The following is a 20,305-nucleotide window of genomic DNA, read 5'->3' as shown; positions in this document are numbered from 1 at the left end:
AAAGGAATTATGAGCGAAACAAAGTTGTGTTTAGCATTTTTTCATACAATAATATATACACATTTATGTCTTATTTTTCCGAATGTAGTAGTTGAATCTTATAATAAGTGTACTAGAATTTAAATTTAATTTGCGTATGGATTTCAAAATCAAAACGCCTGTAAAATAAATAAAACTTTTATTTATTTCAAAAGTGCAATATCAAATAGCCTTTTCGCAAAATGTTCTTTTAAAATGCTTTACTCATATTTTGGTCTACGTTTTAACTTTCAAAATTAGTTACTTAAACTATCAAGGGCTGTCAACTTTTTTCATAACATTTCCAGCATATTTTTAAGCAGTAAATTTTGCACTAAAGCAAAAAAAGTTCGTGTTTCTTTAGTTTTCTACGACCCGAAGTGACACTTTGAAACCCATAAAAGCCATCTTCTACATATTTCTCCACTTTACAGCCCACTACTGTTAAGAAACATAAGGATTATTTTAAAGAAATTAAACCTTTATCATTCGAACTTCGCTTCGATCAGAAAAAAAACGTAACATTAAATTATATTATATGTGTACTTTACACCCTAGGGACAGAAAAAAATGTGAAATAAAAAAGTAAAGACAATTTTTATCAAAATATAAACGAAGTATCAACCCTATTTTTGCGCGAAATTCCTTGTTTAGCTCCCATTTTAACTTTTAAAGCCGGCGGCTCATTATGTACATACCAGTGGTTTATTTAATGAATAACTTGGCACCGTTTAGTCTCTTGAATTTAAATTATTACAATTTTTTACTAAAGTTTTCTCGTTTTTTTTCATAGCGTCTCTTAATCATAGACCACTTTTTTACCATTCCTATAATGAAAATGAAAAAAATCCAGGGAATAAACAGTTCCATTAACCTTGCTTAATACATTAAACGAAATTCATTTACTAAACTAGTACGAGGGCTAATATAGAAGAAAATATTGGTGTCTAAATGTGTTTGTGCTATAAAATTATAGCAAAACTGATATCAACGGACTTCGACTGTATTTATAAAGTAGCACGATTTATTTATATAATCTATAGACCTAAAATTATATATAGAACAAAGTGCGTGTTCGCGTATTTTCTGATTCATTTGTTATTTCAAAATATATACTTATATATATCATCCCACATAGATAGCATTACATAAAATGGTTATGTTATAAAAGTTACTTTATGATATATTTAAATGATATATTTTTTTTACATTACATTAGAAATATACTTATTTTATAGTCCAAACATGTGTTTTTAAATCCGTAGTATTTTTATGTCTATTTTATCGAATTAATAAGGTTACTGGTAATAAAAATAAGGTATGCTAGAACGAGTACAGAAAAGTTATATTTACAGCATGTTTATTAAATTAATAGCTACAAAGTTAATAGTTCAACCATAGAGCTGTTTTGTGATTAAGAAAGAAATAATTCATTAAACCGTTTAGGTTGAGGCAAACACACCTCAGGGCGTTAATTTACTATTCGAAAAGATAAACAGGGAGGAAAAGAAAAAGATAAGGCAGTTCAGAAAAAAGGGATGCCTCCTTATAAAACTTCATTAATAGACATTTAAATTATTCACAAAAAATACACCAACTAACATCAACTTAGTTATAACCCGATTTTAATTTTAATTTCAGTATTTAATAATCGTATAAAGCAGCAAAAATATTTACAAAATTGCATGTATTCTAGTCGCTAAATATATTTTCTTTAGTTAGTTGTTAAGACGACCTACTTTAATAGTAACTAACTTAACCTCATAATTTCGTGAGTTCTTATTTAATATATAATATGCAGAATATTTAGTAAATTAAATTTCTTTTAGTGTTCAAAGTATCCGCCTTTTGTAACTGGCATAAATAATTCAATGAGACTAAAGTATATGACCACATTATAAGAGAAATAAGAGCGATTTTATCATTAGTGATACATATTTAGTCCGTGGCCCGGTTTTCTTTGCGTTCTGTATGCTGTCTATTGTTACTTCTCAGCTCAGTAAGAAATATCAGCATGTCACTAACAATAGTAATGTTCTTTTAAAAAAAGAACTGGTAACACAGAATGTTGTATTAAAAACAAAGAATAACGGCAATATAACCTTATTCTTAACATTAAAACAAATACAATTAAACACGATGCAACTTAAATTATGAATAACTCATAAATACGATGCTAAAATAAGTTTTTACTAAGCTATTTCGAAAAAATCGAAACACTGAAGAAAATTACAAGCACATTAAATTTTATAACAACTGGGAAGTTATACCTAAAACAAAAGATTTATCAATCTAAAAGAATTAACTTAACATACAACACTCAATATAAGTCATAACTCATTTCTCTCAATAATTTAAACAAAGGTAATTTTTTTTCCATTTTATAACATAATCTTTTATAAGGATCAAGAGATGCCTCTTACTTTAAATTGTCATTATTGATATTGGAAATCGGTAAAATAGGGGCTATTGAATACAACATACCATTTACCAGCCTCACTGAAGCAGATCGCAAGATAATAGTAAAACTAAAAAATGACTTTAAATTAAAAGAATAATAAAATTAAGTTTATTATATAATAAACAAATGAAATATTTTATTACCCTTTTTTACTGTCACCTTATCATAACACTCTTACTATCGCATTGACACCAACTATTGTTTTATTTGATTGTATATATATCCTAAACATTGAATTAATTTTATCAACAAAAAATTTAATATGATCATAAAATAGAAAAATTATTTAAATTAATAAGCGAATAATTTTCAGTCCTTATTAAAAGGTCTTCCTCGATAACAAAGCATCCAATTAAAATGTTTTAGTAGCACTTGACGTCTCACAAAATAACTCTTGACATAAATGAAAATTCTACATTTAATACTCCGAACATAATTAAGTTATACTACCTTTATGCGTATAGAAATATCTTAAATTTTTATCATTGCTCTCTTTCGTGAGAGAACAAAATCGTCTCATTCAATGGCTATGAATGAAAATAAAAAGAATGCTGAGCAAGTTCTCTTTGATATAAGTAAAGTCAGTTTAACATTTAATTTATTTTTGTGTATATAATTCAGATAAAGGCCTTTTTTAATTAAATTATTCAATAGGCTCCAGCCACCAAACTTGCTGCTTAATTAATAAGTCTGGACGTGGCATTCCTGATGACTAAATACATAATCAGTATTACTATTACTTCATTCATTTTATGACTTCAACGCTTAAGTAACTATGAAAATCAAAACGACTACAATAATCTTAAAATCAACTAATTTTTCCAAAAAAAAAATATAATTGGCATTTATGGCATAGCAAAATATATATATAAACATTAAATCTTTTTTCTTTGCTCATATACGTTTACAAAGTATAATAAAAATATATACTTACAATTAAATAGTTAAAATACAAAATACACTGACACTAGCATTAACACTTTAATACTTTCTTAGAATATTTAATCGTTATATCGAAATGAATCGAGAAAAATATCATAAATGAGAATGAACAGCAGTTTCTTAATGTTGACGCGATGGCGTCTAACGCGGTACTAACCCAGCCCCGGGCAACCTCCCCGCTTTCCACGTCCTTGTCACAGACCTAACTTAACCCTGCATAAAGTCTATTTTCGAAATACTTTTTCATAAGCAGAATGAATACATCAAAACATAAAAGGACTTCCCGCTGGCATTTTTTTATGTTTTCAAAACAGTGTAATAGAAATACGTGGAAAGCATCAAATGTTACAATTTAATTTGCATGACCACAGTCTAAAATGAAGTACACGTTTACAGTCGTGTCTCCACATACGAGTATTTTTGACTGCTAGAACGTTTTATATGACCGCAGGTTTTAAAATTGTGTATACATGTAAAAGGTATTTCAACGACGAGTCATTTTCATGAAAGTAAAAACATTTTTTATTCTATCGCGTGCCATTTTACTGCACTCTTTTCACTCAACTGTATTATGCCCATATATGAAAAGTTCACAATATAAAACGCAGAAATGTTCTAAGCTTCATAATGACGACGATTTCTTTCTAAGTCCACGTTTGATGGCGTTTCGTTTTTCCTTTATACTTGGGTAGGATATGTAAGATAAATTTATAAAGTTATTAGAATTAGTGAAACTGATACTAAAAGATGTATATAAAACTTTTAATCTTGTATATGATTTTGATAAACTTTAATAAGTGGACATGTATATTGTTTTATAACACCGAAACAATTTATCCTTACTTAGCATAATGTAATCACCTTTTTTGGTTGAACCAGTGAAATAGGTCTAAAATTGAAAACGTAAATCAAGTCGTTCTCCGTGACTTGTTCTAATTATGCTTATTACAGATACCCTTCTATAAACTTTTTTTTTTAATATTTATGATATTAAATTATTTTCTTTTTTACGACTACAATAATTCAGTTCTTTATAAATATTTCACGACCAAATTTATGGGAAACAGTATTTAAAAAGTAACTAAAGTCATATGGAAATAATCTATAAAAATGTAAACATCATATAAAGTATAACATCGTCTAGGAAGTAAGTGAAATTTTTTTAATTCCTTACGAATAACTCCTACATTGGATGTTAACGAAATTTATATTGTCCAATTCAACAATAAGTAAAATTTCCGAATGTCTATAAAAAATCTACTACTAGGTCGGTAAGCAACGTTTAATTTCTATGTTGAGGTTACACGTACATTGGCAATATCCCTGTCGTTTACCAACATACTTAGTTAAGACTTGTCACTACTTAGTATGCAATGTTCAATCAAAATGAAATAGACAAAACACAAACTTTGCAAAGTAAGACTCAAAGAAACTTGGTATTCTGAACAGAGCAAGGTGGCAGTTCACCACGGGGCACATATTATTGCTGTATAAACACAAGTGAGGCCCCTATGTAAGACTGCTGCCATTTCGCGTAGCCTCATACCAAAATGGATTTTTAATTTCATTCAAAAACGAGCTATGAAAATTTTGACGATCCCATGCTCACATGCGATATAGAACAGTTAAGTTTCAAGAGAAATCTTGCCTCCCTGGGTGTTCTACCGCCCGTAAAGGGGATATTCTCCGAATACCTTTTTCACATGCTGCCTGGAATCACTTCTTATCATCACATCACTAGCCATCGAGAGGAAATCGAGTCAATCATCACACCTTGGCTATCCCATGGCAACGTACAGCACGGTTTCAAAGGAATTTCTTCCCACAAACGTTGGCACTTTAGAATAAACTCCCTGCTGAGGTTTTCCCAAAAGACTACAACAAGAAATTCTTCAAGCGAGGATTGAATAGCTATTTGAAGGGTAAAATAATACTCCTAGTACTGCAAAGCGAAGCGATAAAGTATATTACGTTCTTTTTAGTAACAGAACATAGTTCACTTAATTTATCCCTTCATTTCATATTTCAATTGAACTAAGAGATTTTCTTAAATATTGCCTGAAAGCTGTGGCACCATACCGGTCAATATAAGTTATTCATCAGACGCAGCCGGCGATAAAGTTAAATTATTGTCCAGAATTAATTACTAATTTTGATAGCATTTATGGCTTTTACATTGATAAATAGAGGTTGTCATAATGCCTGTTTCTTACTCAATCAAGACAAAAATTAAAATTTATAAGATCCGCATATTTTTTAAAGCTAAAGCCTTTCCACTTCTAGTCTCTAATATAAAAAATAATAACTAAAGTAAGTGCATTTCAAAGAATACATTGTAGGAATATATATAACTAGAATATTTTCAACCCAGTAACTTAAAAAAGATTGAGATAGTAAAATATATTTTACTATTTCAGCCGAACTTAATGCCGAGTGAGTGATTTTCATGAAATAGTATTTAAATCTTGTAATATTTCATGAAATAGTATTTAAATCTTGTAATATTAATTAATGCAAGTGCCATTACATAGATATAACAGTATTACGTAATTTACTTTTTGTATCGTGAATCAGTGCTTCGGTAATGATGATGCATATCTGTACCGGCGCGGCCCCAAGCGCTTATTCCCCTACGGTAATTAAAGTTAAACATGAAAATGATTTATTTAGTACTATTATAAATAATAAAAAGTTAATTGGTTGCTATAGTGACATAATTTATTTTACTAATTATTTTACTAACCAATCATTTACATCTAATTTCTTCGTTAACAAAGTTCTCTAAATTATTAACACGTATTTTATTTTAATATTATGATACCATACTTTTAGTGATTAATAGCTTTCATGTAAAGTTCTTAAGTATTGATGGTTTCTCAACCTCATATCATTAAGCTGGAAGTACATTTACATACTCATCAAATTTCCCTTAGTGAATTATAGTGGTATTAGTGATTTATAAGGGTGCATGTATTTGTATTTTTTTTATCTGTCTTAAGAACTGATGACTGTTCTTGCTTTTGCTTTATTTTATTAAATATTGGATCTAATTTTCCCTATAGACATTCAATAACCACTATGAGACTAAGAGCCACAAGGACCAATTGCCTTCAATCCACTTAATTTTAACAAATTTATTGGAAAATATTTATTATATGTTCTAAACTGGCTTCAATACCAAAAAAATTATAGGTATCTAAGATGTTCGCGTTTACAGATTTCAATGAAATTAATATTTTTCGAATACCACTACACTTTCTTAAATAATAAAGAACGCGTAGTATCCGTAAAAAACAAAATAAAATTATTTCTCTGTGTTCCCGTTTCGATTACTTTTCAGCAACCACGATCACTTTTCATCTCTTTAACCCGTGATCATGGTTGCTAAAAAGTAATCCAAACGTCGTTACCGTGTAGAAATAAAATTATAAAATACACGTATCCTAAAAACTCACTTTCATTTAAAAATGGTTTCATACACAAATATCATGACTTTTTTCAGCATCACATTTAAACCGTTCATGTTAAGGATTCAAACAACCAGATGTATTTTATTGACTTACCTGTTGCTTGCTACTCTAACTGCTAATCGTTACACAGTCTGTCTTTTAAAAAACCAAATAAGGTTTACATTATAGTACTTTATATTCTGAAATCACGCAAACTGTACGAGCTGCAAATTTCACAAAACTTAGTTTAATATTTGTTGAGCAAAAGATTTACACAACACACACCAATATATATGTAATTTCTGTACGTATAATATTTTTGATATTTTTAGAACGAGGGTCCAAGAATTTTGCAACTAGTGTAGTAAATATTCATTGGTTTAAAGTTTTAAACATATCAATCATTTGATTCATGTTAGTATCCACTTCAATCATTTTAATGGCACAGCAATCTTCAGGAAAAGGGTACTGATACCAATATATTCAATATAATATTTAAAACATAAAATTTAAGAGCTTAATGTTCTAAAAATATTTCTTAGCGCAAAAGTATAAAAATAGTGCTACAAATTTTAAACTAACATCGGGGGTTGGAACTATTATATACTATTAAAAAAAATATTTTAATGTTTGAAAAAAAATTAATATAATTAATAATATTCAGAGTCTTGAACACTTAAACTCATAACATAAATCTAAATATTATGTTAGACAAATAACATATCACTAGTAGTAATTCGTAGCTCTAGTATTAAAACAGTGACATATAAAAAACAATTTCAGCCACATTCAAACCCATTAAAACTGGGAATTAAATAAAACAGAAGTTGAAACTTCACTTTAAAAAAATTTCAACTTACACATCCCGGCCCAGAAATGTTACAAATATTAAAAATTTATAGCTTTTGATAAAGTTTACCTCCACTCAGAAATGACGAGAAAAGGTTTCTCTTAATTGAGGCATCAATTATATTGTTTTAGACATTTAGTATACTAGCGTTTATCTTAAGCGTGTAAAAAAAACCTTGACTAAAAGTAAAGCTATAAAAACAAATGTTTGTTTTTATAGTACATAGTATATCGTATTTCGTATATATGTATGTATATACCTATGTTTATTTTAAAGAAACACGTCAATTAATAACGTTATGTACGTTTAATGGCTTAGTGACTTAGTGACAGTTTACAAACATAAAATGGAACTGCCAGCCTTTCAAGTACAATTCCAAGTTTTTTCAAATGCTTATTATTTTTCCCCGCGGACAAGTCTCAAAAATATTTACAAAACCTCGGTTTAATATGGTATTACGATCTTTTGGGGCTACCTTTTGAACATTGACTTTAACAGGTAGGATAGTTAAGTAAAAGGAAAATTCTAAGAATAATATGATTATTAATACAAAACAGAACAAAACGCAAATTAAGTTAAAGATTTTGCCTATTTTGTAAAAACCAATATTAAAAATCTTTCTATTATTTATAAATTGTTTTAGAATTTACGCTACAAGATAAGAATCACGTACCAATATTTTTTACGATTGCAAAGAAACATGACGTTCTTACCGTTTCTTATCAAGACGAACTTGTTTATTATGCTAGTTAACACCTTAGAACATTTGCATCTTGACTTAATTCATGTATGACATTCAAACTAGCTCAGTAAAAGTAAAGCCAAGTTCTTCTAATGAGCTTATAACTGCTTTATTAAATTCAATGTGCTCTTTTTCTATAATAACCGTCTAGAAAATAGGGATATATCTTTATAGACCTTTATTCAAAGTGAGACCACTCCCTTGCGACTACGAACCAAGCAGACAATTTATCTCACTATTAGTTTATAATAGTGAAAAAAATTGTAATTGTAATTCAAGGTTGTTTAACTTTTAATTACAATAATTTAATTATAAAGACAATCCTTTTACTTTTTACTTCTTGAAATAACGTTCCTTTCTTTAAAGTTAGTATTGCATCACACAAAGAAAATATTTAGAAACAAAAAGCGCCGAGGTAAAACTTACTTTGACAATTTATGTCAGTAAATAAAATGTAAGATATTCATTTATTTTATTACAAAGTACATCGAGAAGTAAACCTATTTATAGTACTCACGGAATTGTTCTATTATTTAACGACTATTAATTTAACTTTTAAGATATTTAAATTTGTTTTCACATTACTTCAAAGGCATTAACCAAGTTTTTGGAACTTTATTAGCACTTAAATTATTTTCATTGTGTACTTTACACCTGCGAAATTTAAATTCAAAAAGTTTTGGTCCTCAGTGGTAAGAATTTTAATTTAACCCTATCGAATAACGAAAAATGGAAATAAGTAATAATAAGTTAATATTTTGGGAAAAAAATTGTTTGATGCTTACTACGTGATGTTTTTTTAACATTAAAGATGTATTCAATTCTAACATAACAGTCCTTCAACTACATATATCAAAAATTTAAAAACAATATCTTTGTGTAAAAGTTTACCAAACAGCCATCAAACATCTATCCATCTTTCAAAACATTAATATTATATGGTAGGAAGAACACGCGTCCGACTTGTCTGATATGCAAACTGTAATATCCTGTGTCAGTCTATTTGTATTTCCCTTTCTATCAGTGAAAATCGTATCAAAATACGCCGCCAGGTAAAATCGGTGTTGGAAGATAAACAAATAATTTCAAATTCCATAGCTTTATTATATATGCTTCACAGATTTATTGTCAGGTTTCAATAATTTATAGATTTTAAAATGTATGTGTGGTATTCTAACGCCTTTGATACATTAAAGGAGTATATTTATTTTAGTAATAAGTAAATGTAGAAATAGTTATCAGTAAAGGAGAATTTTCCTTTAATGAACAAGGAGTTTAAATGTCATTCTTTAATTTAATTTTTAATTATTCATCCACATAAAAATCTACTTTTTGATATAATTTTTAGATTATTATTAGAATTATAATTTAAGAAAACATTTACTTAGGACCTTATAACGAGTCGAAGATTGTGGCTGCTGCAAAGATAGTTGTTAACCTTGTCAAGGAATGGAAATAAGGGAAATAAGGATAAAGTACTTCTGTCATATTAGAGCCGATGCTCCTAAATGTCCCCTTGCAACTTTGGACTCCATGGAGGAATTTTCATTTCCCACAGCGCAATCAATCCCTTTTCCATCGTTACCATTAATTACGTTTCGCACGGTACCAACATGGTTTTATCTCGATATTTTATTCCTCTATACATAAGTTTAAATTTTATCACAGACGTTATGAAATAGAATACAAAAATGATTTATAAAATTTGTATAATTTAAACAAAATATATTTAAATTAAAGAAAACTTCAAAAGTATGTCTCAAAGACGGAGGAAATATTAAGTAGTGAAAGAAATAGAATGCAAAAAAATCCCTTTGTGATATGATTCGACCTATTTAAATTTTACCCCAAGAAAGAGAATTCAGAGGCGTTATTATTTTTCTATGAATCAAACAAACTAAACATACGATAAAGACTTGTATAAATAATCAATTCCCTTCTTTCTGTGACCGTTATAATACCGTTTATATGTCGATTATATTTATATTATTTCGTATTATTATTATAACGAAAAATAATATATATTTTGCATTTTTACTTCTAAGTTCAAACATGCTTTCCGACGTGAATGTCATCATTCGTTCCTAAAGGCACCTCATATTATTACTTACATTATATATGTACAGCTTTCAAAATGGAGAAAGTTGGCTAAGTATTCAAAAGTTTTATACGTATCTGCTCCTAAATCTTGTTTTTGTACACTTTACAGGGATTCAATATTGAAACATACACGGTCCTTGAAAGGGAAAACGAACACTTATTCTTCTATCGATTTAAATGTGATTTTTGTTAGGTTGCGGTGACACAATTTTTACTGTCTTTATATAATGTTAAAATACTCCCTTTATGCAAATTCAACTCATGAAAATAATAGTAGGTATGATAAAAAAGAATTGCATGCTCGTTGTGTATGTTAAACAAGATATCAAAATATTGCATAAATTTCAAATTCTCATATCATATCAGTCACACTATAAGGAGCGACCTAAATTGAAATATGGAATGCAAACAAAATTTTTATTAATATCTTCAAAAAGTACTCTAATTTTATGAAATATGTGTAAAAGTTTTATTGCAATGAAGATGCCAGATAAGTAAGAAGACGACATGTGTACCCATTTCATATTTTCACTGCAAGTAACTTTGGACATTTTATTTTCCGAATGTACAAGTTTAACGTTATTTTTTTAAAAAAGATTGTAAGATTTATTTCATTCTGCTCTCTCAAACTTAAAGATTGTTATAGATCAAAAAACTAGTATTGATAATAACAAAATGTTTTAAACATTATAAACCTTTACTTTAATTTGTCCTATTTAATTTATTCTCGATCAGTGATATATTTTTTTATTATTACTAAGAATGAATTTAAAATTCTTTAAAATATATGGCTCATACAAAAGAGGTATATATGAAAGATAGAGAGGATTTCTAAATATTCCTACTATTTTATAAAGGTTTAAATTCTATAAATATTTTTAATAAAAAAAAATTTATTACGTCTGGATGTATAAAGATATTACAGTAAAATATCGTGTTACAAGAAAACGTATATCGTGACCAAGTTTATGTTTCTTATAAAAATATCTTATTAAACATTCAGCTCATATCGGTCACATGTTATAAACTTCTGCAAACATGCCAACAGAAAGTTAGAGAATTGAATTCTTTAAAGTAAAAAAATACTTTGAGAGGAATGCTGGCGTAATATATATCAGTATTTCATATTCAAACAATGTAATATTTGTACAATATTTAAAACAAAAATTCGCTTAAGTGAACACAACATAATATTATATAGTGTTTTGATAAATTCGGTTAAGTTAGGTTTAGGTTTGGGTTATTTATGTTAAATGCGCCGAAAAAAAATTAAATAAGACGATATTAATAGTACTTTTTCTTATTTTTATGACCAAAAATATTTGAACCCCCATTCAATCATTGATACTAAAGCATTTTTTAGAGTTCTGCTTTGGAGTCAAAACTTTGTAATACTCTGTCATACTTCACTTAAAAAAAAAATTCGTTTCATATTTTGTATAAAGGCTTTAATCTCTGTGAAACAGGAAAAAAAACCTTTACTGATACTAACCGGCATAATTTTTTCGGAAGGTTTCAGGTAAATCTTTTCCATGCATTCCATGAATACCATTGATAAGTTAAGAAATACACACGAGATAAAATGTTGATGTAACCTAATATGGGCCTCAAAAATATTAATGTTCGTATTTGTTATTTTCTAATTTATCTTACACTGAGCAATTTACTTAAACTTGATAATATAAGGAAAATTTTTTTTACACAATAGAAGTAAGATTTGCAAAATAATGATAAATTAATATTATGGCGTTAAATATCTTTCATTGGTATTATTTGGCAGTAACTTTCTTTGACTATTTTATGTATTGATTGGTAAAAATTTTGAGACAAAAAAATATCCATTAATTTATGCAATTGAAAAGAAATATATTCTTATCTTTCTATATATATTTTGTCATTTTAACATAACTGAAAATAAAAACAAAGTGAAGAGAATTAAATCCTTATTCATTGATGTTTTAAAAAAAAAATAATTTTATACTCGTCACTCTTCATTCTAGATGGTTTCAGGTGTTCAAAAATTTTTCTATAAAATCCTTAAAAGTAATAGTGCATATGTGAGTTTTCTTATATAAATATAAAGATGTGTATAAATAATAAAACGTTGATGTTATACCTCTTATTTACATTAGAAAAACAGCCAAGCTTTTAATTATTTTTTTTTACTGGAGTAGTACTCTGCAAGATTCTCAAAATAATAATCAAAAACCTTTTTAAATATTATTGTAATACACGACGTAATACGTGATCTTACGCTTCCTTTGTAAAAGTAAAAAAGCATGTTACCTTAGTAGAATTTTCATTAGGAACCATATACATTTTCCTAACATGATCCTTTTTATGGCATTCCTGGTTTTTAAGCTAAAATGCAATTTCGTTGAAAAATATTTATTTATAATAAGTGTTTAGTCAAAATAGGATGGACTTCATATTAAATATCTTGCAAGTATACATATTTGCGAATATATTTTCATATTAACACCTATACATAAACCTATGATAAAATTTGACTAATTTGACTTGATTTATGTACGAAAAAATTTAAATGCCGCATATATATTTGTGTACCTGTTAATAATTTCAAATATCTTGTTTAGTAAACAATTTAATAATACTGTTTTTTGGATATCAGTCACTTTTTTATATTTTCTTCACGTTTCCTTTACTTTACCACGGAATGGAATACCCAGATGGAAGTAAACTTGTTTCTCTGCGCTACTTTAAAGATTTTGTACAATAATATTTTATACAAGAGTAAGAAAATTATCGTTACTAACATCCTTCTAAGTCCTAAGAGGTTCCAATGTCCCCGAGTGGCGATCTTCTTACTAATCAAAGCATATGAAGCCAAAACTATTATTTATAAAAATGCTCGTTATGTTAGATTAGTCTGAAAATTTTCGGGTTAAAGCCTATTTCTATGCAAACATTTATCTGCAATTATTTATTATAACAAAAGATTTATTGTCTTCGAAAACTATAAAACTAAACTACAATCAATCCAACAATATCATTAAATTAGGTTTATGTCATTTATTTCATAATAGGATCCAATTTAAAATAAAATTGAAATTTTGTTAATTCAATTAAATATTGAATATGATAGGTTTAAACATGAAACAATAAATGAGATCTAATACTGTCGAGATCGAGACGAGACGGTCATCTCGTCTGCCCGTGATCACGGTTGCTGAAAAGTAACCGAAACGTCGGGAGTATGTATTTTTTTACAAAAAATAAAGCACGCGTAGTATCTCCGAAAAATATTAGTTTTATTTACATGTAACAATAAAGATGTTTATAATTACAACGCAAATAAGACTTTCACTAAGAAGTCTATTCATTTAGGAAATCTTGTCTATCTTATCTAATTTCTGAGACTGTCGTTAAATTGTACGTAGAAATGTTTGTCATAACGCAGTATCATTAGGAAGTACGTTCTAAATTCCAACCCTATTACCGTCTATCAAGAAAGTTCTCTTGTGTACAGACAATTCAAAGCAAAACTATTTTGTACGAAATCTGTTTACATATGATTATTAATACTAGCGAGAAACAATCCATTTACCAAATTACAAACTTCAAACATAATCAAAGCTCTACATTGGGGTTTATTAAATGACTTGTTCCTCGAATTCATATAGAAATGAACTTAAAACACAAAGTTACTCGTACAATCTGTATAGAATAAAGCAACTCTAGTCTGTTAATCCATGATATGTGTGCTGCAGAATTTTGTTACTTAATTTATTTTAGTAAAGAAAAGATGTGTATTCGAATGATAATTTGTATGACAAAATGTAAGGTAAGGTATACACACAAAATGTAAGGTATTAGGGAAATAAAAATGGAATATTATACTTATACAAATGGTTTCAAATGAGTACTTGTAACTAGTTTAGTTAGTTTCTTCAAGTATGAGCCGATTTAAAACAATATAACGCAGTATGATATACACAATTAATATGCTTTTATTAAATAAAAATTGAATTATTGATATGGTTTTCTAATTATAGAACATTCACGTGGGCAAACGAGAATGAGGACTATGTGCTAATCTTAATATAGGTACAATAACTAGAACATAAAGTAATAGGTATTTACAAACCTATTTATCTGTTTGGTATACGTATATGTAACGATATACAAAGCGATTTTTGATACTTTTCCATCATTTTGATAGATATTTATTATAAGGGATTCTCTTAAAAAAATGAGCGCTTTTCCTCTATACCCAGCGAACTGACTTTTTTCTGGAATGAATATTATTTTATAATGCTCATTTTTTATAAATTCATAAGAAAAAACATAATTTTTTTTTGGAAAGCTTATTGTAAGTACGAATAAGGCAGATAATCTTTTAAACAAGGTTAGGATAGCGTTCCCAATATGAATGTTCTGTAAACATCGTACTAAAAACTATTGTAAAACTTAAAATAATAGAAAATTGTGGATAAAAAGCTTACTTTATTTTTTCGATAATAATCACGAAATAACTAGAAAATACAATAAGAGTTACATTTCAAAAGTGCCACCGCCAAGAGTCAATTACTTGCAAAATTAACTGACCATAGTAAAGTACATAATATGATAAAGTTTTGGTTACCCTACTTTCCTTGTTAATTCTTACTAAGCAACCTTCAGCTGCAACGGCCAATATATTTAGCTTAGCTAACTTAACCTCTGAAGTTTAACATCTGTAGATAACGATAAGCGATAAGTCTATCGTAGTAAATGGTCGATTTTCATTTATTTTTAAGGTTTTAAAAGTAAATATCTCCCGTTACGATATGGATCCCTATCAAGGGTAACACATTTTGAATTTGAAAAATAAAAACTTTCTATCCTTCTTTAGATTCCTTAGAAGTACACATTCTTGTTCCTTTTGATATAAGATAAAATATCCTTTTACTTTGGATACTATATAACAGGCTAAGTGTTCTGACAAAGGCCCAGAATAAAATATAAATAATACAAGTCGGAACTTATTATTATAGAAACATTAGAATTGCTCAATTTTTTTTTTTCCTGTTCTTTTAACAAAAATGCCTGATACATCACTTTAAAATGATGACTTTGTCGATCTACCCACTTCTGGTAGCTGATATTGAATATCGTATTTTATAATAATAAAATATGACGAAATATGTATCATATGTAAGCACTAATACCACATTAATAGAACAAATGTTACTACTTTTGGGCTTACGACATATTCTTTTTCAGTCCCAATAGAAAAATACATACATAGGTTATATATTTACACCGTGCTTACAAAAACTACCGTAAAAGAACACAAAAACTGGTAGAATGCTTAGAAACGTTAATTAATTTTTTTTCAACTTATGACTTTTATATATTTCAACTAACAATATTCTTTTTCTGAATAAAGTCAAAAGTCAAATAACGAGACATTTAGAACTTCTTTCTGGATCGCATCCAAGCATAGGACATACTTACTTTACTTGGTTTACATATGTTTGTTTCACGAATGAAAATATAATTTAATTGTTTCAACTCAGTAGTCGAAGATGAAAATATTTTTAAACGACAATTATCCACCACTTCACCATTTTCCCATTAAAAGCCGTTTAAGTATTTTTCTGTACTCTGTGTTTATTTTCGTCTCTGCATTAAGGATCACTTTTTCTGACAACAAAAAACCGCTATCGCTACTGTTGAAAGGTACCTTTCTTTGTTATAAAAACTAATAATTACAAAACATTAATGTTTTTCCTATAAATCAGTTTGAATAAGTAAAAAGAATAATTGAGTTTATATTTTTAATATAAAAAACAATGTGTTTCGTAACTTGCAGATGATTATCAGAAATAGTAAGTGTATGACGACTAAAGATACTTTCAGTGTTTATGACCTAGTAGAATATTAAAACTGTAAATTCTATGCAATCTTTATAATTTTCGTAAATAAAATCATTTTTTTTTTTTGTGAAGCAATAAAAATAAAAATACAGTTTTTTTTTATTCCCTACCTGTTACATGTAATTAGATATGCAAACATTTAAATTAATTACTACCTAATGTACTACTAACTATATGGATAATAAGAAACTAAACTATTTAGTTTCATTATCCTTACAAGTATTAGAAGAAAAAAACGTGCTGCTTTAAGTTATATTTAGGTGACATCGAAGAGGTAAACCGTGCGCTTAAAGTTGTGGATGAAAGTTATAATAAAATAAATATCCTGAACGAATTTGTATTCTTAATACGAGCATTTATGACTCCTCTTTTTCAAGTGCTTGTAGCATAATGAAGTAAGAGAACGATGTCCTTAATATCTGCAAAAAGAATACTGTGAGCATCGACAAAACATGTGTCTGTTAAATTTGTACTCTAATAGTTATGTTTTAAACCCACTGCAGCCATTGTTTGTACTCCTACATTCACCATGTCCAATGCTTTAACAGTCCCGCCTCTTTGGGCTTGCATCAACATTATAAGTACCACCCTCCTCTGAGAAACATTCATACATTCCCACGGTAGGTAGTACACAGCTTTTTCAAGTTTAGAACTCTAGAATATAAAAATAACAATTGTTTTGACAAAAATAAAGCAATAAAAATGCAGTCTATAAAGTTTATTGACAATTACATACCATAGTTTCTAGTATTTCAAACGCTACTGATACTTGAATAAGCTGTTCAACAACAAGAAAAGTTAAGATCCCGTAACGTGTCAAGGCGTCAGGGTCCTAGAAAGAATTTATTCTGTTAAATTATATTGTACACTAAGTTAAAAATTCACTTACTATGCTTGTTCTGCAATAAAATGGGTCAAGTTGACATTATCTGCTCTTTTATTATAAACATTTCAAAGATTTTGATTCAAATAAATAGGCAGTGCTATAATATTTAATGAGTATAATGTTTTTTTCTTGAGTGGATACAAAATAATTCGTGGATACTCACCATCTTAGAACATTCCAAGAGTAAAATACACAGAGTGACTATGTGGAAAATATAATAATGTAATAACACCGGACCAAAAGTTGAAGAGAGCTTTGATGTGAATCTGAATGGACCATAGAGAGCATATTATACGGACATAAAAGAAGATGGCACCATATTTGACTTTCTTAAGGTTTTATCATATCAGCATCTATTTTTTTCTCATTTCATTTAATTTTAAAATTAAATGAGAGTCTTAAAATAACGTTACAGTTATTGGCGTTTAGTTACCAATAAGAATGAGACCACAAATGTAAATAACCTAAACTAAAATTTTAACATAGTTTTCCCAGAATATTTCAATATTTTATAACAAACATATTAAACACATTATACACTAATAACTCACTTAATTATAACTTGATGATGTGTAATAATGTCTTCAAGCTTTTTATTGACTTCCGTTGATTGGTTGACAGTAAACCCCTCTTGTGTTGTATTATTAAATGTTTCAAAATGAAACGACTCCCCAAAAGTTTCTAAGCTATGAATAAGAATTTTGAAACGTCCCCAGAGATTTATTATCATGAGACACAATATCAAGTCAAACTGTATAAATAGCATAGCACACATTAATGACACATACCAATTCGAAATAAAAATCGCTGTATAAATAATTATATTATTTTCGTACTCTTCAGGAATATAGAAGAAAACTGAGTGTTCAAATGACGCGTTACCATTTTTGTAATCATTAAAAGCACCCGACCTATAGTTATTATACAAAGGTGCTATATTGAAAGTAATTATCGCAAAAATCATACCACTGTTAAGAAACACTGTAACGAAATGGGACGCTTTGTGAATTATAATTTGTATCTGAAAAGTGTTCAAACCTTTTTAAAATTTCTGCGACCATGAAAAGTAAAAAAAAAAATTTTTTAGACATACTTTCAGCGCGTATTCAGATCTATCCTTGTGATTGAATATATGTATTTTAATCATGAAGTCATTCATTATTTCGTTATAACTCTTGAGAAATGTACGCATTATTCTGAACTGAAACATAAACACAGAAATAAATCTTCTTATCATTGAATAACATTTACAATAAACATACAATTGTTTCAATAACTTACTGAAACTACACTATTCATAGCTGTTGTTATATATGTATGTCCTAATTTAAGAAAAATTATCTTTCCCGTTTTGTGATATAAATAAAGAATTTGCCCAGAAAGGGTCGCGATTGAAAGAAGCGTTACCCAGATTTTTCCTAGTATGACGTATTTCGACTGCAATTCCCCCTCTATATGCGGATAACAAAATATAACTTTTAGTCCAAGTTTTAAAACACGCATATAATTTATATCCGACGTCTTTTTGATTCCTCTAAAATATTACACATTAAGATGCTTATAAAATGTAGAAAAATTAAATTTAAATAGTAAAATCTATGTATGTATGTATGTCTTACACAAGATCTTTGGCGTCGGCAAATAATAAACCCATTCTTATCAATTTTATTGAAACAAAAGTACTGGACTACAATTCTAACTTAACTCTTATTATAGTATTATACTGGCTAGTAACTTTACAACAACAAAATATGCTAATGCAGTCGCTGTTTTATAAACCTAAATTATACTTATATATGTTAGTGCAAGAGTAAGTTGGTAATTATAAAAATATGTTTATTATTAAATTTTTCTTTATAAATTCTGTTTACAGAATAAATAGGAGATATTTTTGTCTTTAAATTCAAGATTACAGATAATTCCCCTAAATGAACTTCATAAAATTCTAACACATAATCTCCACGACAATTAAGTTAATATTCATTATTGAAGGTACATAAATACCTACATAATAGGTACATCTAGTATATAGTATCTATGTATCATTAAATAACTATCACGATATAATTGAAAGAGAAAAAAATTCATGAGATCTATCCTAGTTTTATAATGTACAACAGTTTGTTTTCCGTATGAAAAAAAAAACTCGGCTTATTTTGAACTACAACATAACTTATCACCTAGAAATTTTTATTCTATAACCTATTTATTTTATAATCATATATAATTTTCCTCGTATTTTGACGTCTTTTCTTTTACCTTACATATTTATATGGGAATTTAGTTGATATTGGCAGGGGCTTACTTAATTGTACACTATTAAACAACAATAATCGTAACATGTCTAATTCTTGATGGAAAGTTCTCGATAAAAAAGCCTAACTTACTTTAATTTTTTTTTATTATTTATTGCTTTGGTACTAGTTTTAATTTTTTCTATCTCTCTTTGTCGCATGTCTCTTATATGTCGCACCGACAGCCTTCTTGTATCGAAAATATTCCTTTTTCGTGTATTCGTTCATTGTAATTGTTTTCAAATTACCCACTTCACCGATGTTAATAATTTTATTAATACATCAGGTGATTAGTTTTTTCCAAGTACCCACAATTGTTATACAGAATTTACCATATAAAAGTCCAAGCATAATCGTGCTGAACTTATTCTACATTGGTCGCTCTTAGGAGCCACAGTGGTAGAATCTCTGCTATACAATTCTTGACATTCATTGTAAGAATTTGTTAGCAAGAAACAAGTATCATTTTGAGTAAAGACTATCTTTGCTTCAAAAAAGAAGCCTGTCCATCGTCATCGGTACTTAACGCCCAGACTCGAAAGCCTTTTAAAGGACTAGGGTCTTGGCCAAGGTTCCACGAGGATCCCCTCGCTCTCACATATAAAATAATACGTAAATCGTGAGAAATTATATCATCATTAAATGTATGGAATGATATATCATTTTTTGGTTATGAATGGT

At 28.2% G+C, this 20,305-nt stretch overlaps 2 protein-coding genes across 5 annotated transcripts in view; both read right to left on the bottom strand.

Annotated features, from left to right (window-relative positions):
* LOC116771439 (monocarboxylate transporter 4-like) overlaps positions 1 to 3,558 on the bottom strand; it is a 33,239-nt gene extending 29,681 nt beyond the window's left edge. Inside the window, exon 1 of the mRNA XM_061523379.1 lies at positions 3,414 to 3,558. The gene's annotated coding sequence lies outside the window, so the exon portion shown is untranslated. The remainder of the gene's footprint in view (positions 1 to 3,413) is intronic.
* Positions 3,559 to 16,528: 12,970 nt separating this feature from the next.
* Positions 16,529 to 19,083, bottom strand: LOC116771534 (uncharacterized). 4 transcript variants are annotated; one of them, XM_032663409.2, is made up of 8 exons: positions 18,950 to 19,083; positions 18,612 to 18,864; positions 18,424 to 18,531; positions 17,882 to 18,351; positions 17,494 to 17,596; positions 17,181 to 17,276; positions 16,943 to 17,098; positions 16,529 to 16,863 (listed from the first exon to the last, which is right to left on the bottom strand). In XM_032663409.2, exons 1-8 carry the CDS (start codon positions 18,982 to 18,984, stop codon positions 16,801 to 16,803), a joined length of 1,284 nt encoding a protein of 427 aa, XP_032519300.2. In that variant the 5' UTR covers positions 18,985 to 19,083; the 3' UTR covers positions 16,529 to 16,800. The 4 variants fall into 4 exon arrangements, 3 of the variants coding, with proteins under 3 accessions (XP_032519300.2, XP_061379296.1, XP_061379295.1); XM_061523312.1 differs by having other exon boundaries at positions 17,882 to 18,081; XM_061523311.1 differs by having other exon boundaries at positions 18,612 to 18,781; positions 18,950 to 19,009.
* Between the last annotated feature and the right edge of the window lie 1,222 nt (positions 19,084 to 20,305).

The sequence above is a fragment of the Danaus plexippus genome, chromosome 17 (genome assembly GCF_018135715.1).
Source record: "Danaus plexippus chromosome 17, MEX_DaPlex, whole genome shotgun sequence".
In the NCBI taxonomy this organism is placed as follows: Eukaryota; Metazoa; Arthropoda; class Insecta; order Lepidoptera; family Nymphalidae; genus Danaus; species Danaus plexippus.
This window is presented reverse-complemented; position numbering and strand designations above follow the sequence as displayed.

What these genes read in the sequence shown, in the direction of transcription:
- LOC116771534 (XM_032663409.2), bottom strand. Translation starts at nt 18,984, where the DNA reads ATGGGTTTATTATTTGCCGACGCCAAAGATCTTGT. An exon ending in GCCGACGCCAAAGATCTTGT is followed by an intron (nt 18,865 to 18,949) that starts GTAAGACATACA and finishes GTAATATTTTAG; the next exon opens with AGGAATCAAAAAGACGTCGG. An exon ending in GAGTACAAACAATGGCTGCA is followed by an intron (nt 16,864 to 16,942) that starts GTGGGTTTAAAA and finishes TTCTTTTTGCAG; the next exon opens with ATATTAAGGACATCGTTCTC.